Here is a 25,102-nt window from a genome sequence, read left to right as displayed (position 1 = left end):
TCACATTTATGGGTCATTAAAATGAGAGAAAACCATCTGTTTGACAAAGCAGAAGGTGGATCAAACCATCTGTTTGACAAAGCAGAAGGCAGCAAGTTCTACATGGGCAACACTGAGGCTAAGGAGGAAGACACTGGAAATGATTGCTGCTGCTGCTGCTGCTGCTGCCACCACCACTCTGGACTGGCTGCAAGAGGGGGTAGGCATGTTGGGGCTGATTGATGTTGGTGGGGAATGCCCCATCCCTCCTAACAGACCGGCCTCTGTGGGTGAGCACCTGTACCTGTGGCTCTGCTTTTCTTCCTCCCGATGAACAACAACCCTGGAACAAGGGCTGCATAGCACCAACAGCTGCTCAAAGAAGCAACTGGACAGGAAACTTAATGATATTCATGTCTTTATTGCATTAGTTTAAAAACAGTTAGGAATACGGTACACATTTTAAAAGAGAGCTTAGCAAAATAGAGTCCATTTCTGCTGGAGGAACAAGGGGGAAGGTCATGTCTTGTAGATTAACACAGGGGATGAACATCCACAAACAAGCATAGGGCAACCTGCTGTTGAGGGCAATGTTGTACAGCACATCAAGGGTTGTTAAATGAATGTTAGGAATGCCCAGGACCCCGGAGAGAATAGCCAGACTTACCAAGCCAACTACTGGGACTGAGCTATGGTCAGCAACAGTGTTTGCCAGCCTGGGTCCCCTCAAGGTGCTTTGGACTACAAATCCCATCAGCACAACTCCCCCACCCCATTTGACACCTCGGGGTTCGTGTGAGCCCCATGCAAGCCCACTCCTTTGGAGGGTGGGTTGCTGGCATCCAGCTCCTGGCCAAAATGCCTGCTTGTGCAAAATGCAGGTGCAAGATCCATAAAAGCAAAGCAGCAACTAGGAACTGAGGCTTCGAGACCCATCAAGGGCAGCGGCAAGGGCTCTGTGGTGGGCAGGGCAGGGCAGAGGGGCTGCAGGCTGCTGGACAGGTTTCAGCTGGAGGCTTGAGGTGGCTCCTCCATTTGGGAACGGTATGTGTGTTTGTGTGTGTGGCAACTGGGTGACTGCCTTCTAGGGGCTAGTAAAGGGTGGGCTTTTCTACTTGCCCCTTCACAGGCGCCTCTCTGCTCACCCTAGCCTGCCCTCAGTCGATCTCCAGGTCACTGTCATCGCTGAGGCAGGATGAGGAGGCATTGAGGACGGAGGTGAGGAGCACCAGGTCCTTCTCAGGGAGCAGGCCACACTCCTGCAGGAAGCCCTCCAGGTCCCCGGCGAAGAAGTCCTCACCCAGTTGGTCAGTGATACGGACAAAGTTGCCCACCAGTTCCCCACCCTTGTAGACCAGGAGGGCCGGCAGGGCGCTGGTGGTGAAGCGGGAGCTGGCGCCGATCAGGGAGCTCCGCACTCGGCAGAACTTGACTGCGGGGTACTCAGTGGCCAGGCAGACCATGCATCCATGGAGGGAGTCGGCCCCTGGGACATCATCCTCGTAAATGTGGACCATCACCAGGGTATTTCTGGGCCCCTTGTCAATGGTGTCCAGGAAGGCCTCCGCACTGTGGATCTCGAAGACCTGCTTGAAGTACTGCCCGCTGCGCAGCTGCCGCCGCATCTCCTCCATGCGCTGCTTGCGGTACTGCTGCAGAAACTCCTCATCATCTGGGCCCTCACGCAGCGCACTGTACTCCTGCAGGGTGAGCTGGGAAAACAGGCTGCCTCCTCAGTCAGGGGTGGCTCAAGGCCCTGTGCCACTCAAGGCAAAACAGAAATTTCCACCCTCCTGCCCTCCCATTGCCCCCTCCTCCTGGCACGCATGGGCTGAGCTGCATAACATCAAGAAAAAGATGCTGATTACACAGTAACTGGAGCACTAAACAAAAGCTGCTTAAATTGGCACTTGCTGGAGGACAGCTCAGAAGCTGAAAAGGAAGTTCCCAACAAGCGAGGCAGGGCCAGCACAAGACATTTTGCCACTTTAGGCAAAACAGTCAATGGTGCCCTCCTACAGCTGCCTTTGCCTGAGACGACTCAGGGCAGTTCCAGATAGCCGGAGGAAATGGGGGAGAAAAGAAGGATGACAGAGAGGCACAGGTGGCAGCAGTCCTGCTCTTCCCAGGCATCCACCAAAAGCAGCAAGAGCAGGAGGAGGTGAGCTGTGCACTTCTGGGGGCCCAGGATCTGCTGCCCCTCTCCTGAGGCAGCTGCCTCACCAAGGCCAATGGACAGGCCAGCCCTTGCTACTAAGTTCCCCCGAAAGTTAACCCACCTGCTTTCCTCCCTGCCTGAAATCCCCTGCCCCCTGCCTGCCTGTTTTTTAACTGATTTACTCCAGAGGCGGCAGAAGCACAAGACCCCAGGTGCAGTTGGGGACTACAACTCCCCATCACCCCGGGTTGGGGGCCGCGCTGGTTGATGGGATCTAGATTCCAAAAATACCCAGAGGGCTGCAGGTTTCCCTATGCTAGCTGCGTCCTGAACACTTGGCAGCTCCACCACCAGGTGCTGAGTGCCACTCAGGGCCAGATGGCCCCCCGCCAGCTGCAAAACAGCACCTGCTCTAGGGATGCCTGCGGGGAGGGTTGGAATCCACACGGAAAAGGTTGCCGGAGAGGCCCCTCTTCCTGCGCCTGTTACCTTGCCATTCAGCTTTTCTTGGAGCTCCTTCTGCTTCCGCTTGTCCTCCTCGTCATCCAGGTGGGACCTGCATGTCACTGAGAGCTTCTGGATGAGGCGCTCCATCTCCCGGCACTGTTCCTCCCGCTGCTCTGTCTCCAGCTGCTTGAATCTCCTCCAGTCGTTGATCACCCCTTTGGGGCCTGGGGAGGAAGGGAGAGATGGAGGGGATGAAGCAGGCAGTGACAGCGACAGCAACTTGCCACATCAATAACAGACGGTGCCTGTGCCTCTGCCTCCACAGTGGGAGGCAGTGGTGCTTCTGAACAGCAGTTGCTGCAAGGCACAGGGCAGGGTGGATGAGAGCGCTCTTGGACTCAGGCCCTGCTTGAGGGCTGCCCTTGGGGAGCCAAATGGGGGAGGCTGGATTAGCTCAGATATGAGGAGCAGGCTGCCTTTGGGCTCAGGTAAAATCCTGTATGGATTACACACACACACACACACACACACACACACACACACACACACACACTGCTGCCTGAGGACAGAGGACTCCGGACAAACCTCCAAACATCACAGTTGTGGATGAACTCTGGAGAGATTCAGAAGAGAGAAAAGAAACCACTTCTTCACGCAGTGCATGGCTGAACGGTTAAAACTACAGATCTCTCTCCCACAGGAGGCAGCAATGGCCAACAGCTTGGGTAGCAAGGCTACTAGCCAGAAGTGCTAAGCTCTGTCTCCACTGTCAGAGGCAGTAAACAAACATATATTACAGCGGTTTATAGCAATAAAAACGTATGATATTAACCATTAAAATGGTTAAAAACAGACTTCAATTATAACCATTGTGGAAAGATGTATTCTTCATTGCCTGCATAGGGCAGGTGATAATAGAAAAGTTGTCAGCAGGCATTGAAAAGGTAGGCATGAATAGAAAGAGAACCAACCCAAGTGACACTGACACAAAAGCGCCCCTCCCCATCTAAAAGAATGTATTAACTGTTAACACCAGTTAGCAGAAGCCACAGGAGGGATGAGCGCTCTCACACTCTGGGCTTCCTTGGTAGTTTCTCATTGGGACACCTGAATGGCCACCGTAGGAACAGGAAGCTAGACTAGAAGCCCTTTGGTGGGCAGGGCTCTGCTTACGTCCCAGTCAAGAGTTAGCAGAGAACTCCAAATGTCCTATTAAAGCACAAACCCCATATGGGGTATTTTATTTGTTTATAGAAAAATAACTAATAAATGTTTGTAAATTTATATGCATATGAATACAATGCTATTCATAAAATAATACAATACAAAATACAACATAAAAACCATGTACCAGATAATACCAGAAATCAGCTGGAGAGCAGGTTCTGGAAAAAGACATGTCTCTGCACAAGTCCCTGGTGAGCCTTTGCCAGTCAGAATATAAAATCCTGGGCAGAAGGGACCACCGGCTGGATTTGGAGCGAGGCAGGCTCTTGCCTCCCAGCGTGGGACAACTCCCACAGGGAAGCTTCTTCCAGGCAGGAGCCAAGAGGTGGATCTCTTACGCGGCTTTGACAGCTGGACAATTGTTTCTAAAATCCTGGAAGAGTTACACCTTCCTGCATTTAATTTGGGGATTCCTACCCTATTTTCAAAGAAGGAAACATCTCCAACATTACCAATGAGATCGCCTTGCCCCACAAATGCCCATTCAACTGCTTCAATCAGCAGAACTGGCACATAATACTTGGTCCGCATTGTAAGAACTCAATATTCTGGCGTGGCAGCACCTACACTTTAGAACGCCCTGCCTATTTGTCAACAAAAATGCTGAAAAACATTTTTGCTTGGACAAGTCTATGCAGATGTTTTGAAAGCTGATGTGAGCTTTTTAATAATAATTTTTATTAATTTTCAATTGTTATCCAATAATAGCCTCATTATAACAATACCAATTTATTATACAATCAATAATATCAATCATTCAAATGCCAAATTATATAATTTAGATAAGGTGGCCCCCCACGTGCTAGAAGAGTTGATGATTTTCTTTATTTCTGCGTTCCAAAATCTTGTTGATTTCAATTATATTCCAGTCATAATAATAATGTCACACACAGGAAGAACAAGGATATAGTTTGAGATCCTCGCCTGTGGTTTTATAAATCATTTAATGTGTCAACACGAATAGAAAGCAGATGTGAGTTTTAATCTGTTTTAGTCTACTGTCACTTTAGCTTTCTAAAAGTCTTAATCCTTCTTCCTGATTTTATTTTTTTGTAAAACATTTTCAGGTGTTGTCATTGTTGTTGTTTTTTTGGTATATAAATTTTACGAAATAAAATAAAACTAAGTAAAACGTTCCCCAGCAGACCAGCCTTAAAGGATCATTTGTGCGTATTAAATGCAACTGATCGGCTCAGCCCTAAGGAAGTCGTAGGTGAATTCAGGGACCTGGAGGAAAGGGAGGCACACCTGTGTTTACCGCACTGCCATCGCTGCTCAGCACCACGTTCCTGGGTTCCGTGGCATCCTGGGGGGAGCCATGCTGCTGCTGCTCCCCCTCCTCTTCTTTCTCGCTGTCCTCCTCCTCGCTGCTACTGTAATAGTACTGGAGTTTTTCACCCAGCAGCTTGTCGTCCAGGGTAGTCATTGTGGGGAGCTGCCAAGAGAATGCACAAAGGGTTAATGGAAGCTCAGCTGCAGCCCTGGCTTTCTTTGCATGGAAAGACCACTGGAAAATGGACCTTTGGAGGGTTGTCCGAGTTCTTCCTCGATAAAACTTGGGTGGGTTAGAGTGAGCTTAAAGGCGAGGTGCAAGCTCAACCTCAGCCTCTAGAAGCAGAGAGAAGGAGCAGGCTGTGCTCCTATAAAGGTTACAGGGATGAGCGTGGATGAAATCTCACTCAGGGGTGTGAGACCTGCCCCTCTTCATCGCTGGCTTTGAAGAGGTGGACGGGGTACATGGCAGTCTGAAGGGAAAGGATACATTAAACTCTCAGTGACCTTGCTCAGTGACTGCACTTCTGCTCCAAATACAGCCTTTACACTCCCCCTCTCTCCCCACCTCTTCAGGCCCCAGAAGGACTTACCGTAATGCCCACGCCTACCGTTTGCTCAGTCTGCAAATGAACAAGCCATCTGCATAGAACGGACACTGATGCCTATGAGCACTGACACGGAGGATTCCGGTTTAGCACCACCCCTTTTTAATCCTGCTCTTTATCCTGAGCCAGATCTGATCCCTCGCCACGGATTTGCATACAGCACTCTGCTCGCCATCTGGGATGCAGTTGCTCAGTGATTAAAAACAAAACAAGGAAGCGAGATTCTCCCGTGAAACAAGAGATGCGGGCAGCAGCTCAGGAGCCCAAAACGTAGAATAATAGTGGGGGGGGGAGGAGAAGCATCTCTAGTTCTGGTCTAGGAAATGTGGTGTGCAGGGAATAGGTTACCCAAAGATGGTGTGATGGCCCAGGGTTCTTTAAAAGCAGCTCAGGAGGTCCACAAAGGTTGGGTTTCTTAAGGGTTGTTAGCCATGAGAGACAGAGTGAGCCTCCAGATGCAGAAGGAGCCTACCTGAGAATGGGGATGAACAACATCTGGCACGAGAGGATTTGCCATGAGACACCAAGTGATGTGAGAATGAGCCCCAGGACAGAACCATGCCCATGTCACTGCAGGGGGAACTCTCTTGCCTCAAGCAAGGGGTGACAGTGCATTGGCCTCCTCCCTCCAGGCCAGGAAGGATGTGGTCAGCAAAGGGGAAACATCAGCCTGGTCCAGCTGCAGGGGACTGCTGGCTGCTCAGTTCCCTCTGTAGTGAATTCACAATTGCCACAAAACCAGGCAAATAAGAGCCCAGCTCCAATCGCGAGCCAAAGGGCTACTAGTTGTGTGAGAACTTATGCCTCCCTCGAATGGGTCAGTTGTGGCCCACGGGGACTTCTCTGTCTGCATCGAGGTCCCCCTCCCTGTTGTTGTTTTTTAATGGTTGTGATTTCCCCCCCAGTTTTATTGTTTTACCTTTTTAAAAACCATTTTGAGGGTCCTTTTCTTTTTTTACAGTCAAGCGGTATATAAATTTTATGGAATAAATAAATACGTATTGACTGTAAAATGACACTCAGTGGGTTCATTTCGATTCATTTAATAAAATTTCATTTTATAATATATATATAAAACAGAGAAACTATTACAATAGTCAAAAACTGAAAGATGACAAACTAAATAACATAAAATGAGCACATAGAATGAGCACAGTTGGGTTTAAAAATAACAAAGCCCAGGTAGAACCACAGAATTGCAGAGCTGGGAGGGGTCTCGAGGGTTATCCAGCACACCCCATGCAATGCAGGAATCCCAACAAGATCATACATAACTGATAGCTACCCACCCACCCCCTCCCTCTTAATGTAAGAGATGGGGGAGTTTATATGGAAGGTTAGCCACATGAGAACTCAGGCTAAAAAGGGGTCCCCATGCCATCTAGAGGATTATGCAGATTAGCAAACACATCAGAACCAACGGGGCTGACTCTGCTGGAAAACCCAGAGGAGCAGCTGTTGGAAAGAGGGAGGTGGGCAAGTCACTCTGCAGGACTCTTCAAGAGGGCAGGGTGGACATTTGCAGGTTTGCAAATAAGGCCTCAGCATCCTTGCTTCATGGCTTTGTTTCCTTTAATATGTAACTTGATGGATGCTGTTTTTGGATAGAGGAAAGTATCTCTCCCTCTCTCCTAATGCTAGAATTTGTGGACACCTAATGAAGCTGAATGTTGGAAGATTCAGGACAGATAAAAGAAATAACTTCTTCAAGCAGCGCAGAGTTAAAAATCAGGGAACTCCTTTCCCAGGAGGCAGCAATGGTAACCAACTTGGATGGATCTAAGAGAGGACTAGACAAATTCATGGAGGAAAAGAGGGCTGTGGGTGGCTCCTAGCCACCATGGCTATGCACTGCCTCTGCAGTCAGAAGCAGCAGTGCTCCTGAGTACCAATTGCTGGAAAACACAGGAGGGGAGAGGGGTCTGGTGTTCAAATGCTTCTGGCTTTCAAATCTATGAGCAACTGGTCAGACATTGTGAGAGCAGGTGCAAGACTAGATCAGCCATGGTCCAAAGCTTCTGAGGGACAAGGTAGGTCAGTCTCTGCCAGCCTGGCCCCCCAGATGTTTTCAACAACAGCTGCTGCCAGCACCAGCAAAAACATCTGGATGACACCAGGCCGGCAAAGACTCCGGTAGGCTGCAGGGTTCCTGTAGTTTTGTTATGAGGGATGCACAACTTTTACTGTGAATTACTGAGATCAAGGCTATGGTTTTTTTGTTTTTTTTAAAGAATGAGATCAAAGGCACACTATTAAAATACATTTCCTGTTAAGCCGAACAGCTGCTGCTGCTGCTCCTTTGGGAGATTTCGACCTCTGAGCCAGGCTCTGTGCTCCCTTTTCATGTCCTACATAATCTAGGTTTAAGGATGAAGAGAAAGGAGCTAGAGTACAACGCCAACACTCCCATTCAGTATTGCAAAATAAAGGATGCAATGTGGACTTGAGGGGAGATAGGCACACTAGCTCTACCCCACATTCTCAGTGATGCTAACCTTAAAAAACAGCAACTGATTTTGCTATACCAGCATCAGAAGGCAGAAGAGGAGGAGGAGGAGGAGGAGGAGGAGGAGGAGGAGGAGGAGGAGGAGGAGGAGGAATATGGATTTGGTATCCCGTTTTATCACTACCCGAAGGAGTTTCAAAGCAGCTAACATTCTCCTTTCCCTTCCTTCCCCACAACAAACATTCTGTGAGGCGAGTGGGGCTGAAAGACTTCAAAGCAGTGTGACTGGCCCAAGGTCACCCAGCAACCGCATGTGGAGGAGCGGAGACAAGAACCTGGTTCCCCAGATTACAAGTCCACCGCTCTTAACCACAACACCACACTGGCAGCCCTGTATCTGGAAGGCTTTAATGTTTGATGTTTTGTTTTGTTTTTATATTTTGTTGGAGGCTGCCCAGAGTGGCTGGGGAAACCCTACCAGATGGGTGGGGTATAAATAATAAAGCTATTACCATTACTATACCATGCTTTTATCAGAAATATCGTCGGCAGGGTGACACTTTGGCTGTCCTACAAAAGCTGAGCGGTCAGCTGCTGTGAAGGGCATAGAAGCAAAATAAGACAAATAAAAAGCCCATTATTGGCAACCCACTTCTGAATGCAAGAGGGGAAAGTGGTAATGTGGCAGCTTCCCACCATGGGCATCTGGGTGGTCACTATGAGAACAGGGTGCTGGACTCCATGGCCTGATCCAACAAGGGTCCTCTTATGTTTCTTTTTTTAAAAAAATAATTTTATTAAAGGTTTTCTTGGTTTACGAAAGCACATGCATTGTCTCTTTTTTCAGGTTGTCTTTCCTACATATCAGTTACATTTGTTGTGAGCCATTAGTGTTGTATATAGTTAAAGGGTCCGGGAAGGAAAGAGGGGTGGGGAGAGGGGGTGGTTGTTAAAACTTATTTTATTTAGTGTACAGTGTGTGTCAGATTTTGCGTCAGCGCCACTTGGGTAGTCACTCTTCCTATTCGCTTATTGTGTGTATTTCCTTTCTAGTGAGGGGGGCGGGGAGCCCAGGGCGTGGTTGGCTCTCTTCCGCTTGCAGCAGCGAGATTTGTTTGCGGGGGGGGGGGTTAAGTTAGGCCACAAGAATCCACCGAAAGCATGCCAATCAATATGTTTTTTATATTTCTGAACTTGACCTAGCCAATTAATGCCTCCCCTGCGATCTATGCAAATAATAACAGGATCCACCCAAGAGAAAACGAGCACTGAGCCTAAATAAGGAAGCCTGGATTTAGCCTTCCTCGACTCCCGGAGGCCCCAGCCGACTTCCCCCCTGCAACCAAGCAGCCCAGCCCCCTGCCCTCCAGGGCACCTGGCCGCTCTCCCCCCGCACGAGAAAGGATTAAGCTGAGATGGAGCAAGAGCGGAATCTTCTCCCACCCCACCCCGCCCTTCCCCCTCCACGCATCTATCTCCGCTGCAGCACAGCCAGATGATGCCGCCCCCCAGCCTCCCCCCCCCAGCCAGAGGTGCTGCAGGGGTTCAGAGTGTGGGGAGACCAGAGTTCGAGCCCCCCCCCCCGCTCCCTGGGCCGCGGCCACGCGCGCTCAGCCAGTGGCGTAGCGTGGGTTGTCAGCACCCGGGGCAAGGCAAGTAATTTGCGCCCCCTAACCCGTGGATTTGCGCCCCCTAACTCTAACCCCCAGATGTTGCGCCCGGTGCCCCCCCTGCACCCCCCACGCTACGCCACTGCGCTCAGCCTCTACCTGCCTCGCAGGGCTGGTGGTGGGGTTAGATGGGGAAGGGGGCGACCATGCGCGCCCCCTTGAGCGCCCCGGGATGAAAATCGGGGTGCAGGTGCAACCCCTAAATGCAGAGGAAGCTGAGGCGCAGAGATGCCCTGGGGCATCGCCCCTCTGCAAAGCCAGCCAGCCCCCGACACGATCCCGCTGCCCACGCGCCACAGGAGACCCACCGCTGCCCCACACACGACGGAGACCCCCCCCCGCCCCAAATCCCCACTTGCGAGCCAGACACCGCCTCGCCCCCCCGCCCGCCCGCCTTCCCACCTACGAGCCCCACACACTCCATCCCCCTCGCCACCCCCCTTGCTGTGGGGCCCCCCATAACAAAACAGCCCCACCCTCTGTCACACACGGGGTGCTTAACCCTTTCCTCCCCCCACGCGCGAACGGCGACCTCTGTGGGGCAGAGGCTCCTCCCTCCCTCCCTCCCTCCCCCACGGCCCCCCTCGATCGCCGCACTGGGGATCGGTACCCGCAACCCCGAAATCGGGGCCCCCTCCCCCTCCTCACCGGGATCTGTTCGCTCTCCCTCAGTGTCTCTCTCGGTCTCCTAGTGACAGGAGGCGAGGGGAGGGGGAGGGAGGGAGCGAGCGAGCGGGAGGCGCAAAGGTTGCCGGGACGAGCTTCCCCGGCACTAAGAGGTAAGGTGGAATAGCAGCCTGCAACAGCACTTGCTGCCGGATCCCTTTCGGCCGATGCCGCCCGTGCACCGCACCGTGGAGGAGGGAGGAGGGGTGGGGGAGATCAGTCCTGCTCCCTGTTGTTGTTGTTTTTTAATTTTATAGCACCCTTCATAGGAGGATCACAGGGCAGTTTACCCTTTGGAAACACAAAAATACATAGCAACAAAAAACAGTTACCCTCACAATTTTTTTTAAAAAGGCCTGGGAGAAGAGGGATGTTTTTGCCTAAAGATATGCAATGAAGGCGCTAGGAGAGCCTCCCTGGGGAAAGCATCCCACAAGCGGGGAGCCACTGCAGAAAAGAGCCAAGCTCTGCACTGCCACCTCCTCTTTCCCTATCTATCCACAGCCAAACATCTCTTACAAGAAAGCCCTTCTTTGTGCAGTACGTAGTGCAGGAGGTAACAATGGTCACCAAACCTGGACAGGCTTAAAAGAGGGACTAGGATAAATTCAGTGGAGGATAAGAAGGCTGTCAGTGGCTACTAGGCCATGACGTGTCCAGGACGGCTGTCTACCAGCTCCATCTGGTATGCAGGCTGAGACCCTACCTGCCTACGGATTGTCTCGCCAGAGTGGTGCATGCTCTGGTTATCTCCCACTTGGACTACTGCAATGCGCTCTACGTGGGGCTACATTTGAAGGTGACCTGGAAAGTACAACTAATCCAGAATTTGGCAGCTAGACTGGTGACTGGGAGTAGCCGTCAGGACAACATAACACCAGTCCTGAGAGATCTGCATTGGCTCCCAGTACATTTCCAAGCACAATTCAAAGTGTTGCTGCTGACCTTGAAAGCCCTCGGGCCAGTATACCTGAAGGAGCGTCTCCACCCCCATCGTTCTACCCAAACACTGAGGTCCAGCACCGAGGGCCTTCTGGCAGTTCCCTCGCTGCGAGAAGCCAAGTTAACCAGGTAGATGGCCTTCTCGGTATTGGCACCCGCCCTTTGTAATGCCCTCCCTTCAGATGTGAAGGAAATAAGCAGTTATCCTATGTTTAAAAGACATCTGAAGGCAGCCTTGCTTAGGGAAGTTTTTAATATTTAATGCTGTATTGTTTTTAACACTTGATTGGGAGCTGCCCAGAGTGACAGGAAATGCAGCCAGATGGGCAGGGTATAAATAATAATAATAATAATAATAATAATAATAATAATAATAATAATAATAATTTGCCTGTGCGATGGAAGCAGCGGTGCTTCTGAAAGCCAGTTGCTGGAAACCACAGGAGGGGAGAGCAGTGTTCTTGCGCTTGGGTCTTGCTTCGGGGTGTTCCATTGGGGCATCTGGTTGGCCACTGTGAGAAGAGGGTGCTGGACTGGATGGGTCCCCTTTGGCCTGATCCAGCAGGCTCTTACTATGCTCTTACAGTTCTAAACAAGCAGAATTTATCTCCCTTCTTCCTTTCTTTTTCTTGCATTCCAACAACCACAGCATTGGAAAGGGGTCTCCTCACAACTCCTCCTCACAACTCTCAGCACTCTTAATGGATTCTATTTTTTTATGGGGGGGGGTGGAACCGTGGCTGTTTTAACGTGGCTTCGTAGTATTTTAAACATACAGTGTGAGTAAGCCAGAGCAGCATTTTTCATGTCGTTCCTTCTGTGGGGGCAGATCAGAAGTTCACTGTTGTGATGAGATTTCGTTCATATTGTTACATGCAGCCCATTCTCCAAGTAATGAGAAACCCCAGATGTTCCAGGAGCTTACCCAGGTTCGGTTTCCTTGGAATGAAGGTCATCAGGGACTGTGGTGTATTTAGGATACATGGTTTATTTACGCATCTATACAACCTGAGCATGAGATGGAGGGGCTCACAGCATCAACACCCCAATGGGTCTTGCTTCTCCATCAGTCACAGCTTTGAGTCCACCACAGAGCAAGTGTGTCTCTGGGTCTCCAGCTTCCAGCCTGCTTCCAGCAAGTGTATCCCTGGGTCTACAGCCTCCAGTGTGTTTCCAGCTCAAACACAATTCTGGCTATTTTCCTACCCTAAGAAAGTGGGGTGGGTGAAAGGCCCATCCATTAGCCTGGAGGGCACCATCTCTTAGCTGTAGCACTTGCAACAAAGCTCATTCAAAGTTTATAAACAAACATTTCAGGCCAGTTCAGCAAACTCCTTTATTAGATTCTGTCGCTGACCCCAAGAATTGGAAGGGCCTAAGGGATCATCCAGACTGACCCCACCCCCAAACCCACAATTGTGACTTATCCATAGGAAAAGCTATCATGTTCCAGCAGAGATTACCTGTCCACTCTGCTTCAGAAAGGACTTTCCCATCCCCTGTTGCCCAATACTTTTAAAACAAAAGACACCAAAGCATGTGATCTAACCGTGAGTTATAACACCTTTGAGAAGAGCAAGCTATCACTGTGAATGCCTAGCTAACAGTTTCCACCTCCAAGCTCAATGTGCAAAAATTGAGACAACCACCCCCCCCGCTCCACCCCCGTGTTTAGAGAAGAAGACAATACAAGTTAAGGTGGACAAAATGTTTTATTTTACGGCATGCAAATACATGTCAAGTACTGCAAACTTTTTTCTATTAATTCTCTCTCAAACACTGAAAAAAACCACGATTCGCTAAAGTCCGTGTCCAGCCCAAAAGCTAATTATCTTTTCACTTCAGTGCAACAGAAAAGACACGCACACAGACTTCACTCTGCTATTCAGGCTAAATCACAAAGCCCACACCCATCACTCAAACTTCCCTCCCCAAAAATACAGACCGTACGGTCTAAGCTTTCCCATGTAAATCCTATTCCTATAACACAAAAGGGAAAAACAACAGAATTTGGAAATTGAAAACGGAACTAAATGGAATAGAATTCATTCCCCGCCCCAAATAGATCCCTTTTTTTATTTTACAGATTTTTTAAGTTAAATATTATTATTTTTTAAATAGAAGCTGAGTATGCATCATTAAAAATGAGGCATTAAATCCACCGTAGCGATGGTGTCTGCTTTATTATACATGATGGGTGTACACCATCTTTTATTTCATTTACATTTCAATCGAACAATAGATTTGCAAAGAAAATGTCTAATACAGACGTAGAAATATTCACACTTCAGCTTCACAACCGGTTGTAGAATTGACAAACAGCCCTCTTTTCCCAAACTTTCTGGGCCAAGCAGGTTTATAAAATGTTAATCAACGCAACAACAAAAGAAAAAGTGGTGTTTTTCTTTTCCTTTTAACTTCCAGGGAAAAGAATATGTAGTATATAGTATAAATGCAGACAGCAGATACTGCAAGCTAAACCACAATACTTTGGAGTGGCTGTACAGGGTGTGTGTGCAGTACAAAGAAAAGCCACGCATGTTGTATCACAACTACAGTATAATCTATTTGTCTGCACAGATAAGGAAAATGCATGCATCCCCAAGCCTTGGACTAAATAACCGAGGACTCTCTCTGGGTAAGCAGGTGGGATCTGTGCAAAAGTGTACTTCGCCCTGTTTTCTGGCACTCAGAAACACAGCCAGAATTGGTTCTATTTTTAATTCAAACTCTGTCAAGTATATAAAGTGTCCATTAAAAAGCTTCACAAAAGCCTGTGTGTGTGGTGGACAGGTATTTGCTCTCTCAGTTCTGGGGCTGGTGGGATGCTCACAGTTTTGGCTCACTCCACTCCAGCCACCCCACTCCACCCTCAAGCCTGGTAATATCGCTTTGCCAGCAAAGCACCGTGCTGCTGCCCTTCCTCAGAGCCAAGGAAGTGGCTGAGAGTTCAGGCAGGGGAAGAACAGGCCCCAGCAAAACACTGTGTCATGCCATGTTATTTGCAAATTCAGTCTCTAGAACTCCTAAATACAAAGGGCTTAAAAATAAACATCTCCCACAGGTAGTGAATGGCTGGCTATTGCCCCCTCCCCAAATAATATTGGGGTGCAGGTGCAAGCACTTAGATTGAACCCTTTGCAAAGCAGGCCAGGCTTAATCAAATACTGAGAAAAGCCGGCCGCTCACAAAATTAGACATGAAAACTGCTCACCACAAGAAAACCCACAGCCAAGCCACATGGAGTTTTTGTTTGTAAATGAAGTTTATTTCACAACAGACCTGGCTTTCAAATTATCAAAAAAGAATGGAAGAAAGGATACTACCAGGACTTCTGTTCTGGCATGTGCCACAAGCACTTTAGGCAAGCACTGTGTTCTACACTCCAGCTGTCACCAGGTATTAATTTAGAACAGCGCATCTGGCAGGGACCAGTGGTCAAACCAGGCCTATCACAGACTTGCCACTCTTCCTTAGCACAGGCCAGCAGCTTCTCTATGCAGCTCAAAGTCTCATCTACTATCACAATCAGCATTTGTTTCACATCTGAAGCTTGGCTACCCAAAGCACTGAGTCAAAACGAAGGGAGAGAGGAAATGCACATTTATGAGGAAGCACAGCTGAAGTTTTTCTTGCTACCACAATTACCCCCCCTCCCGTATGCGTGCCCCCAACCCCCCCTGCACCTGCCTACAAAAATGCCACCTGCTGGCAGAGGGCAGGAGCCACCCTCCTCTGCTCTCTCCGCCTGGCTCTCCTCTGGTTGGCCTCATATTCTAAAGACACAGCTGCAAAGCAGGCTATGGTGCTGATTCATCTCAGCACCCATCTCTCTGGCTGTCCCAAAGACAAGGGGTGCAGAGCTTCTTTGCGCCCCACCACCACCAGGTGCTGCTACAACACAACTCCCATCACCTATGACTATTCTTGGCCATGTTGCCTGGGGATGGTTGGTGGTGGCTGGGAGCCCAAGGGCATCCAAAGGATGTACCATAAGTTGACTGCTCCACACCCAGACAGGCTGGTTTGTACAAACTGCTTCAGAGATGGACAACGCACAGCCAGAACGATGCCATTTCCATGGCGAGAAAGTCCCAGCTGTTTCCTTGAGCCTGCAATTCTCTGCGTTGAAGATTTAAAGTACAACCTTGGAGCAGAGGCTTCCTGTCAAGTGTGTGGCCCTTTCTACTAAACTACTGTAGTGCAGGAGTTCTCACTACCTCTGCCAAGGAAGCACAAAGGCAGCTCGTTCCCAGTCCAGGTGGTAAAAGGACAGCAGAAATGTGGTGGCTTTTAAAATTATGCGATGCCACTGGACAAGTGAACGAAGAACTGTAAACAATTTATGCCACGCCCCCTTCCCCAGCAGCACAACCAAGGTCTTACTATATATTCGCCCTTGGATTGTATTGGCGCCTGGGGGAGCTCCGGTTCACAGAGGGGCTATTTCCCTGAGGGCAAAAATGAGGATCTCTCAGACTTCTAATATTTGTCTATTTTTGCAATAAAACAGCAATTCATTTTCTTCCTCCTTAAAAAACACGTCACCTGCAGCACAGAAGATCTTATTGTTTAAATATCCATGTAAAAGAGAGAGAGGCTGTTTTGCATATATCTCTATATATCTGAAGTTACATATAGCGCAAAAAAACAACAACTTTTGGAAGCATTTCAAATGTAATATTTATATATACAAGATTTCCCAGCTGGATCAGAGAACACAATAACAACCCAAATGGCATTCCACACCAAAATCAGTTAATCTTAACAGTCACAAGTTTAAAGAAAATGGGTACTTTAGTCTCAAATCCCCAGCTGCCCTGTTTCTCTTGTTGCAGGAGTGAGGTGGCAACAGGAGAGGGGCCTGAGGAATTGTCCCATGAAATTAAGAGAAGGGATTTGGCTGACATGTTATAAATAGCTCTTTGTGCCTTAGTATTAAATAAGTGGCCGGGGTCTTTCACAACATCACTGGAATTATATATATTATATAAATATATATAAACTAATGCTTGGATTTTTTTTTCAGATAATAATATTTACAACATAATTTTTTTCATGAACTTTCAAGTCAGCAGATATAAAATAAAAAAGGATGCAAGTCAGTATTGTAACCCTCAGAGAAATGCCTGTTTTTGCCCCACCCCTAATCCAGAAGTGTGCACGATATAGTTTCTTAAAAAAGGAAGTGAAGAGAAGCGGCCTGATCCTGCACATGGGGTGGCATCCCAAACAGTCACCAGCTCTGTTTTGCCAGTAGTAACATGATCGTCTCTTTTACAAGCCGTTTGCTAGTGGGACGAGCCCTTGAGTACAGTATACCTGTGAAAATGTCACTTGGCTAAAATATCCCAGTACATTTCTCCAAGTAAACAACTTCACAGAAGTTAATTATCAAACACTGCAAAAAAAGAAGAAGAGGAGTAATGCAAAAATCAGAACTAGGAAGCCATAGAAGACAAACGAGGAAGGTGTTATTTTGCCAGCAAGCGTTCTTTTGCTCTACCACCTTCTGGGTCCCCTGAGTTTCTAAAGCAAGAAAGTAAAAGAAAACACGGCTCAGGGCCCAAGAGGTGTGTGTTCTTATTTCAGCTGATGGCTCCCTACTTATGTTTCCTTAAAGTCACATTTTTTAAAAGACACATTTATTTGTTGTTCTGTACAAGCCGAACTAAAGCTATACCATTAAGTGTTCAAGGCCTTGTCAATAGTCAGTAATATAACCTAAACACTAAACTTCTCAGTAATGCTATAATCAAAACAACACAATGAATGTCAAAAGAACTGCTAATCACTTCTTATTTGAAAAGTACATCAATAGCAATACTGTGTTGTCAAGTCAGTGCAAATGTGACGGAAAATGTTTCTTTTGCAGGGAACGACTGATTGCTGAGGCTCTGGGGACTGATCTGGCCGAAGGAGCTGCACAACTCGGAGCCCAGGGAACAAGTGCGGTGGGTTTTTGGGCTTATCCACACTTAGGCTTTACCCTGCTCTTTCTAGGCAGAGGTCCACGCTTTAACGAACTGCGTCGCAGCGGCTTTTTGTGGGGGTTCTGCCCTAAGCTTTCCCTGTGAAAACCTGCTCTTCAAATATGAATTGGAGCAAACATCCATTTGGGTTTTCTGCAGATTGCTCCTTGCGCTTGATCTTTAAAAAGCGGGGGTTTTGCAGAGAAAACTCCAGAGAGATTGTGCCTGGAAGGTGCCGTACTTTTCCATGTATTAGACGAGGGGGCTTCTCATAGACGGAAAAGTACGGTCAGTGTGGACAAACCCGTTGTCGATGTTACAATTTTGCTTACAACTCCGATTTTGCGCTCTATTATTTGTACACAGGCAGGTTGCTTGATATCAGAAGAGGGGTGGGGTAGAGGAAATGAAGGGGGAGGGCCAGGCAGGAATATGCAAAGTGCTACACTACTGCATATAATGCAGTTGTGCAAAGATAAAAGGAAAAGGAAAAAGAAAAAGTGTATCAACCCTGAATTAAGTCTTATGTTAAGAGGATCCCCAGCCCATCTCTCTCTTTCTCACATGCTTATTTCATGCAAAGTTCCACAGCTGAAGAAACAAGCAACTGCAACCAGGTACAAGTTCCTCTCTCATGAAACAAAACAAGGCAAAACAAGTGAGTTCTATTCCCATGAGTCACTTCACCCCGAGGATCTGCTGGCTTCAATGAACTAACTTGCAAATTTATCTAGAGAGGCTGTCTCTCAACAAGAACGGCTCAGAAGGCGCCCTGGAATTTCCACAAACAAATTAAAAAGCTGCTCTTAAGCTTTTTACAAACCACTTGTGGAACGTGAACACCTGAGCCTAGCAAAGTGGTTTGTTTTCTCTTTTCTTTTTTCCAGAATGCAAAGTTGAGAGGGGCCTGATGTATCAAAGAGTCCACAGGAAACAAATCACCCCAATAGTATTTTCTTAAAAAATATATACATTATATAATATAGTGTAAATGCTGCCTTAGCATGATCACGAGCTTGAAAACGTAACATCTCTCAGCTGTTAACCATTTTGCCATTTGCCACTGGCCTTAAAAAGTCACTTTTCCCTTCTGCCATGATGTGAGCTGCTGTGAGGCTGTGAGCTGTCTTGAGAACGAGGCTGCCCACTCCGGAGGAGGAAGCTGTGATGGGCAGGGACGTCACCCCGCTCACAGAGGATGCCGTTGGCTGGCTGAAGCAGGTCATTGGCAGGGCTGCTTTCTGCTTCTCCCTGGTTATTTTTGGGGGGTGGGTGGAGGAGAGGGGAGAAGGGGGAAATAAACCCTGATCAGTATTTAAAATAGAACACAGGAATTTCAACATTCTCACAGCAATCCAAGGATGTAAAAAAACAAGGGACAGTGAGTTATCCCTGATAGTTTTGATACCCTAGTTGAGTTGTGTTTCTTCTTCTTTATTTTTATTACTTATCATGACAGATAATGAACAGATGGGTTCTGACAGAGTGGGGGGGGGGGAGAAGCTGTGTTCATTAACCCTGAGCTCTCACACTGCTAATAACCCAGAATTTGAAAGAGGGCCCGTGCAGCATCAGTAAATTCCTCTCCCTTCTCTGTGGAGCCACTGGTGTAACTCTGGAGCCTCTTGAGGGAAGCTAGCAGCACAGCAGTGACCAGAAATGCTGTAGCGCCATCAGTGCTCAGAGCCATTTCCTTTCTTCACTCATCACAGGGGCTGAAGGGCCACTGCAAATGAATGGGAGAGACTGGATTCTCAGCCTTGGAGGAGAGAAGGGGAGGAAGAGAAAAAGAGCCTTCTCTGTGTTGGTGCCCGCCATACATTTCGAACTACAACTTCTATCAATTGCCAGATTGCATAGGGCTGGTGGGAGCGACAGCCCCCAAAATATTGAAGGGCTTGGAGTGGGGGAAGTCTAAGGAGTAAGAAAGAAGAGACCAGGCAAGAGAAGGCCAGCATTCGGCAAGGAAGCATGGTGGATTTCTCCAATAAAAACACCACTGTGGTGCTTGAGACAGCTTTACTGGGTCAGAACAGCAGTGGCTGCTGGGGAACCCACAAAAGTGGAGTCCATGGGCCTACAAATCACACTGGCTTATATAGCCATCCCTTCGCCTTAGCTCTACACCAGCATAGAAATTAAGTCATGTTCTCAGAAGAAAAGCATGCCTGGATTATTGGAGCTGGATGCCTAATTCAGCAAGGAGAGCAGGGTGAGGATTTTCTAGCAGGCTAGCTCAAGAATGAGTTCTTCCTGCACAGAAATGATCAACACACTCTTTATATAATGTGAGAAAGCAGATTCTTTCCTCCACCTTTGTGAGTTTCCCAGCAGCCACTATTGTCCTGATCAGGTACAGCTGCCTTAAACATTGCAATGGTGCACTTATTGAATAAATGTGCCACAGACGACACAGGGGACACCAGGAGAGACAACAGAGGCTCTGTTTTGGGGCACAGAAAGCTTCTGTTTCCATCTGACACTCACAGAATAGCAAGGTCTTCACCTAAGGTAGGCCTCGCCTGCTGCCTGGGCTCTTTTGGAGGCTGCTCCAGAGGGTGGCCATTCTCCAGAGCTGACCCGTTGAACAGATGATCGTCCTGGTCACCAATGCCAAGCTGCAGGCTCAGAATCTCCTGGAAGTGGAAGGACAGTGTTAGCCGTGTGGGAGTGGGGGGTGCTGCCAACCAATCAGAACTCCCGCACAAATGATGGAGAAAGGTGAAGTGGAAATGGCCTTGCTGAGAAGGAGCTGAGAGGCTAGAGGGCAGACCCTAAAGCTCCCTGCCATAGCCACCAGGGATTCTTTGTGGCCAGTCCAAAATATAGGGGAGGGAGGGTCCAGGGCCCAGTGTTAGGGGTATGTGCTCTGCACATAGAAGGTCCTGGGTCCAATCCTCCACCTCTACATTTAAAAGTGACAGGGAAGTGGGGCTGAGAAGACCCAGAACTGAACTGATGGAAAGCTGCTGCCACTCAGGGTAAACAGACTGGACCAGCAGTTTGACTCAAAAGTTCATGCAAGACACAATTCTACGGAATGGGGAATCAACTCAGAATTTTATGAACATCTCAGTAACACTGCTGTGTCTGAACTGGGAGTCTGGCAAGGCTGGGATTCAACCAGAGTTTTGGTCTGTGATTAATTCATGCTTTACATGAAACTTAATAGGAGGGCCACCAGCTCCGGATTTCTGGGATAGTACAGGATGCAAAGACAAAAACACATAGGCATGTTCATTGAATCAAGGAAACGGCAGTGTTCATGTACCTCAATTTGCTCTCCCTGCCCACCAAGCTCATCGGCATCTAGGGCTGACAGTTCCAGTTCAATGTCTCGGTCTGGCTTTGTGTCTGCACCGTCCTCCGGATAGTCAGACTAAGAAGCAGGATAGGAGTGGGGGGAAACAGACAAAGCACAATTGATTTAAAGAAAGGGAAAGAAAGGTATTTCTATGAGATCGCCTTACGGCCACTCAACCGCTTCAATCAGCAGAACCAGCACTGCTGTAGGTGCCACAGGCCACCTGCTCCACATTCAAAAGAACTTGATATTTTACTGTGGCAGCATGCACACCCTGAAACTCCCTCTAGGTGTTTTCACTGTACTCTATCTCTGTTGGTTTTTTTTTACTGTTAAAAACAGTTGTGTTTAGGTAAGCCTGTCCAGATGTTTAGAAAACTGGTGTGAGTTTTAATCTGTTTTTAGTTTATTATTTCAGCTTTTCAAAAATCTTAAAATTATTGTTAATTCTTCTTACTGATAATTTTATTTTTTTCCTTTTCCTTAAGCTGCTTTGATATGTGTGTGTGTGTGTTTACAATCAGGCGGCATGCAAATTTTACAAAATAAAATAATAAAATAAAAGTTAGGGACCTGGCTCTTCCAAAATACCTAATGGTTAGGGGCTAAACTAAAAACAAACCAACCCATTTTGACAAGGTCTGGGTCCCCCTGTGTCAGCTATGTAAACAGAAGTACATTCATGCATATTTATGGAGAAGATATGTCACAGATAGCTGAAGCCTTGACGATGAGTTCAGTGATTCAGTTACATGGCAGTGTCCCTCCTCCATTTCCCTTCTTACATGTGACTGACATATGCAACGTGTAGCCACTCAACAGGTTTGGCTGAAGCTGATAAATGTCATTTTGTTATGCAACCAGAAAAACATTACTCAGAAAAAAGAAAGGGAGGGAGGGAGGGTAGTGCTCCAGGAGAAGGGCATGGTGTAGAGATATACCACCCCAATGGTAAATAAAGGAGAAGTAGTTGCTGTTCCTGTTTCCACAGAAAATGGGGAATCATACAAGAAACTGGAAGCTCATAGTGTGTCCCTCAGATGCAGGCAGAAAGTGTTTCTGGATTACCTGTTTATTGGTCATTCCTCCTGATTTGTTTGGAAGGAAATTAGACAACGTTGGCTATTGTATGAGCATTCTCTCGTATTTGTTTGCAGGGAGGTTAGAGATGCCGTTGCATCAGGGCAGGTCTCACCCTACACTTTCCCAGTGCATTTTCGCATTCATTTTCCTTACTGAAAAAAGTATTGACCTTTTGGGGAAGCCTGTCTGTTTCACAAGACCTTGTAGCCAACTATAACTGCATGACCTGGATTTGCCCATAAGTGGCAGGTCCTGCCCTGTTTTGCATCTGAAGTGACAAATATATATGCTGCTGAATCAAACCCTAACTCAGGCACTGCTTTCTCCACTTGCTCTTGGGGGAGACCTGCCCCTTGAGAACAAAAGGTGCCCTTCTAGGACCTTTGCAGGCTGGCCAAGGAAGAGAATGGGCACATTTCACACAATGCCATTTCCTTCTTACTGAAGTTGCCCCTTCCTTTTAAGTTTAGAGTAGCCAGGCTCACTCTCAGGCCAAAGACATTTGCGGAGCTGGAACACTTCTGGGCATTACATGGGAAGACAGAGAGTGACCAACTGGGATGTGTCCAGAGGAGAACGTGACGAAGATGGCGAGTCAGCCAGAGACCAAGGAAAGATGGAAGGCCCTGGGTATATGGAGGCTGGAGAACAGACAATGAAGTAGCAATGGGACAGCTATCTTCCAACAGCAGGAAAGGAGGAGCAGCCAGAATAAAACACTGACCCTCTTTAGAGACACTGGACCATCCCTGGAGGACCCTGAACCCATCCACCACTGATTCACAGCAGCAGGCCTTGATGCTGGACTTCTGGGTGGGGTGGCAAGATTAAGCAGAGAACAAAACAAAAACAGGATTGGTGTGATTGGCTTTTGAACTAGGGAGGGGTGTGAGTTAGTTTTGAGTATTTATGTTTATCTACTAGATTTGTAGGTGGGAGTGTTTATATTATTTATTTATTGTGTTTATATCCCACCTTTTTCTCCAAGGAGCTCAAGGTGGGTCTCCCCTCCTCATTTGAGTTAAGATTGGGCTGAGAGGCAGTGACTAGCTCACTGAAACCAAGTGAGTTTCATGGCTGAGTGGGGATTTGAACACTGGTCTCCCAGATCCTAGTTCAATACTCTAACCACTATGCCACACTGGCTCTCAGCATTGCTCTGCTGCTCATCTTTGTATTGCTAATGTTTTTTATTACTGCTATGCAGGAGGGCTGGTGTTCAGTTTTTGTTTTCCAAGTATGCTGCATGGAATATTTATGGGTTACATGATTCCCTAACCCCTTTTCTATTGTATACTACATTTATGCATATATTCATTTTCTTTGCAAGTTGCTTGGGTGGCAAGCGACTAGAAAGCTTAGGAAATCAAGAAACAACTGAAGGGCTTCCCCCCTAGATCAGGGTTGAGGGGCTTCTTTCAGCCTGAGGGCTGCCTCCCATTCTGGCCAAGCCTCCTGGGGTGAAACGCCAGTGGCAGTTGGGGGTAAGAAGCATAAGCAGGTGGAGAAATTATTGTATTACCCTCAGAAAGGAGGCTAGTTTCTACACAGGCTCACCCCTGACAGATGGCAAAGCAAGTTTGTTTTCTATTGCTCCAATGGGTTCAGATTACAAGAAAAAGTATTAAGACCAAACATTTGACAGAACTGTGGGATAACTAGCCTCATATAACTAACATGCTTAAGTCTAATTAAAGCATGATGGGGTTAATGACATAGAGTAAACTGTCCTGCCAGGCTTAGCTAGGTCACTTCCCCTTACCTTGAGGAGTCAATAGATAACCAAGCATATTGTTCCCTTCCAGTTTACCTGAGCAGCTCAGCGTTTGAAGAGGTTTCAGCTGGTTGTTCCAGCTCAACCGCATGGCTCTCACAAGCCACTTTTGAGTTTCTATACCAAAATTTTTAAAATTTAGGAATCATCATCACCATCATTTATTTATACTCCACTCATCAACAGAATATTAAAAACACCAAACATTAAAAACTTCCCTAAACAGGGTTGCCTTAAGATGTATTCTAAAAGTCAGATAGTTGTTTATTTCCTTGACATCTGATGGGAGGGAGTTCCACAGGGTGAGCGCCACCACCGAGAAGGCCCTCTGCCTGGTTCCCTGTAACCTCACTTCTCACAGGGAAGGAACAGCCAGAAGGCCCTCGGAGCTGGACCACAGTATCCAGGCAGAATGATGGGGGTGGAGATGCTCCTTCAGGTGTTTTTACCACTTTGTGACTAAGACAAGTTTTGCTGCCTGTGCAACTTTCTGAAGCACATGAATCTGACCTTTGGAGAGATTGTAAGCAAACTGTTTTTAATTGACAAAATGTGTTGCCTTTTCCCTTGCAGGGGGAAGAGAAAAACTTTTGAAAGAAACTTTTAAGGGGACATTTTGGAACACACTTGGAGGGGCATACTTTAAAGGTCTAACAGCCTATATTCCCATGCTTTACTCTGCTGCATACTTTGTGACTTTAAATCTCTTGCTAGGGTTCTCTCACCAAAGAGAACTTGCCCTAAACTTGGATCTTGGCCTCTAGGAAATTATCATATACAGTGGGTTTTTTCTGGGGGGGGGTGCAGGGGTATGCATACCCCTAAACATTTTGTGAATCTTAAGTTTGGCATCATTGAGGGGCAGTATTTCAACATAAGCAGGAAAATGAGAGTACCCCTAAACATTTTTTTAGAAAAAAAGCACTGCTCATATACATATACAGTGGTGCCCCGCAAGACGAATGCCTCGCAAGACGAAAAACCCGCAAGACGAAAGGGTTTTTCGGTTTTTGCGACGCTTCGCTAGACGATTTTCCCTATGGGCTTGCATCGCAAGACGAAAGCCCATAGGGAAATCTCGGGGACCTTTTTTTAAATGCTGGCGGTGGGGAGCAAAGCCTTCCCCCCCCCCTCCGGACTTCAGAAGAGGTCCAGGAAGGCCGGCGGGGGCGAAAGGCTTTGCTCCCCACCGCCAGCATTTTAAAAGCGGTCCGGGATAGCAGGGAAGCGCTTCCCGCTATCCCGGACGGCTTTTGAAGGCAGGCAGGGGGGGCAAAGACTTTTGCCCCCCCTGCCTGCCTAACCGGGGGCTTTTAAATCGCCCCGGGACTGTCCGGGGCGATTTAAAAGCCCCCGGACGGCTTTTGAAGCCTCCCCCCGCCGCCCGGCTTCGGGGCATCGTCCCGATGCCGGGCGGTGGGGCAGGAACGCCTCCCCCCGCCGCCCGGCTTCAGGGCATCGTCCCGATGCCGGGCGGTGGGGCAGGAACGCCTCCCCCAGCCGCCCGGCATCGGAACGATGTCCCGAAGCCGGGCGGCCGGGCGGGAAAGCCTC

The 25,102-nt window shown here is 47.9% G+C and overlaps 3 protein-coding genes across 10 annotated transcripts in view; all 3 read right to left on the bottom strand.

Annotated features, from left to right (window-relative positions):
• ZBTB26 (zinc finger and BTB domain containing 26) overlaps positions 1 to 25,102 on the bottom strand; it is a 147,206-nt gene that overhangs the window by 60,583 nt on the left and 61,521 nt on the right. The window lies entirely within an intron of this gene.
• PDCL (phosducin like) lies at positions 381 to 10,601 on the bottom strand. Of its 3 annotated transcripts, none has more exons than XM_081896707.1 (4): positions 10,456 to 10,601; positions 5,060 to 5,246; positions 2,627 to 2,808; positions 381 to 1,691 (listed from the first exon to the last, which is right to left on the bottom strand). In XM_081896707.1, exons 2-4 carry the CDS (start codon positions 5,235 to 5,237, stop codon positions 1,137 to 1,139), a joined length of 915 nt encoding a protein of 304 aa, XP_081752833.1. In that variant the 5' UTR covers positions 5,238 to 5,246; positions 10,456 to 10,601; the 3' UTR covers positions 381 to 1,136. The 3 variants fall into 3 exon arrangements, with proteins under 3 accessions (XP_081752833.1, XP_081752834.1, XP_081752835.1); XM_081896708.1 differs by lacking the exon at positions 10,456 to 10,601 and adding an exon at positions 7,461 to 7,586; XM_081896709.1 differs by lacking the exon at positions 10,456 to 10,601 and adding an exon at positions 5,332 to 5,626.
• RC3H2 (ring finger and CCCH-type domains 2) overlaps positions 17,767 to 25,102 on the bottom strand; it is a 46,446-nt gene continuing 39,110 nt past the window's right edge. For 2 of the 3 annotated variants that reach the window (XM_081896330.1, XM_081896331.1), the window contains 3 exons: positions 20,659 to 20,766; positions 19,875 to 20,023; positions 17,767 to 18,638 (listed from right to left, as the gene is read on the bottom strand). In XM_081896330.1, coding sequence (XP_081752456.1) covers positions 18,422 to 18,638; positions 19,875 to 20,023; positions 20,659 to 20,766 — 474 coding nt within the window. In that variant the 3' untranslated portion in view covers positions 17,767 to 18,421. The remainder of the gene's footprint in view (positions 18,639 to 19,874; positions 20,024 to 20,658; positions 20,767 to 25,102) is intronic. The other variant, XM_081896332.1, reaches the window with a different exon arrangement.

Source organism: Podarcis melisellensis, assembly GCF_964234715.1.
Source record: "Podarcis melisellensis genome assembly, chromosome: Z".
NCBI classification, from domain to species: domain Eukaryota; kingdom Metazoa; phylum Chordata; class Lepidosauria; order Squamata; family Lacertidae; genus Podarcis; species Podarcis melisellensis.
The sequence above is the reverse complement of the archived record's forward strand: the minus strand, read 5'-3'. Positions and strand labels throughout refer to the sequence as shown.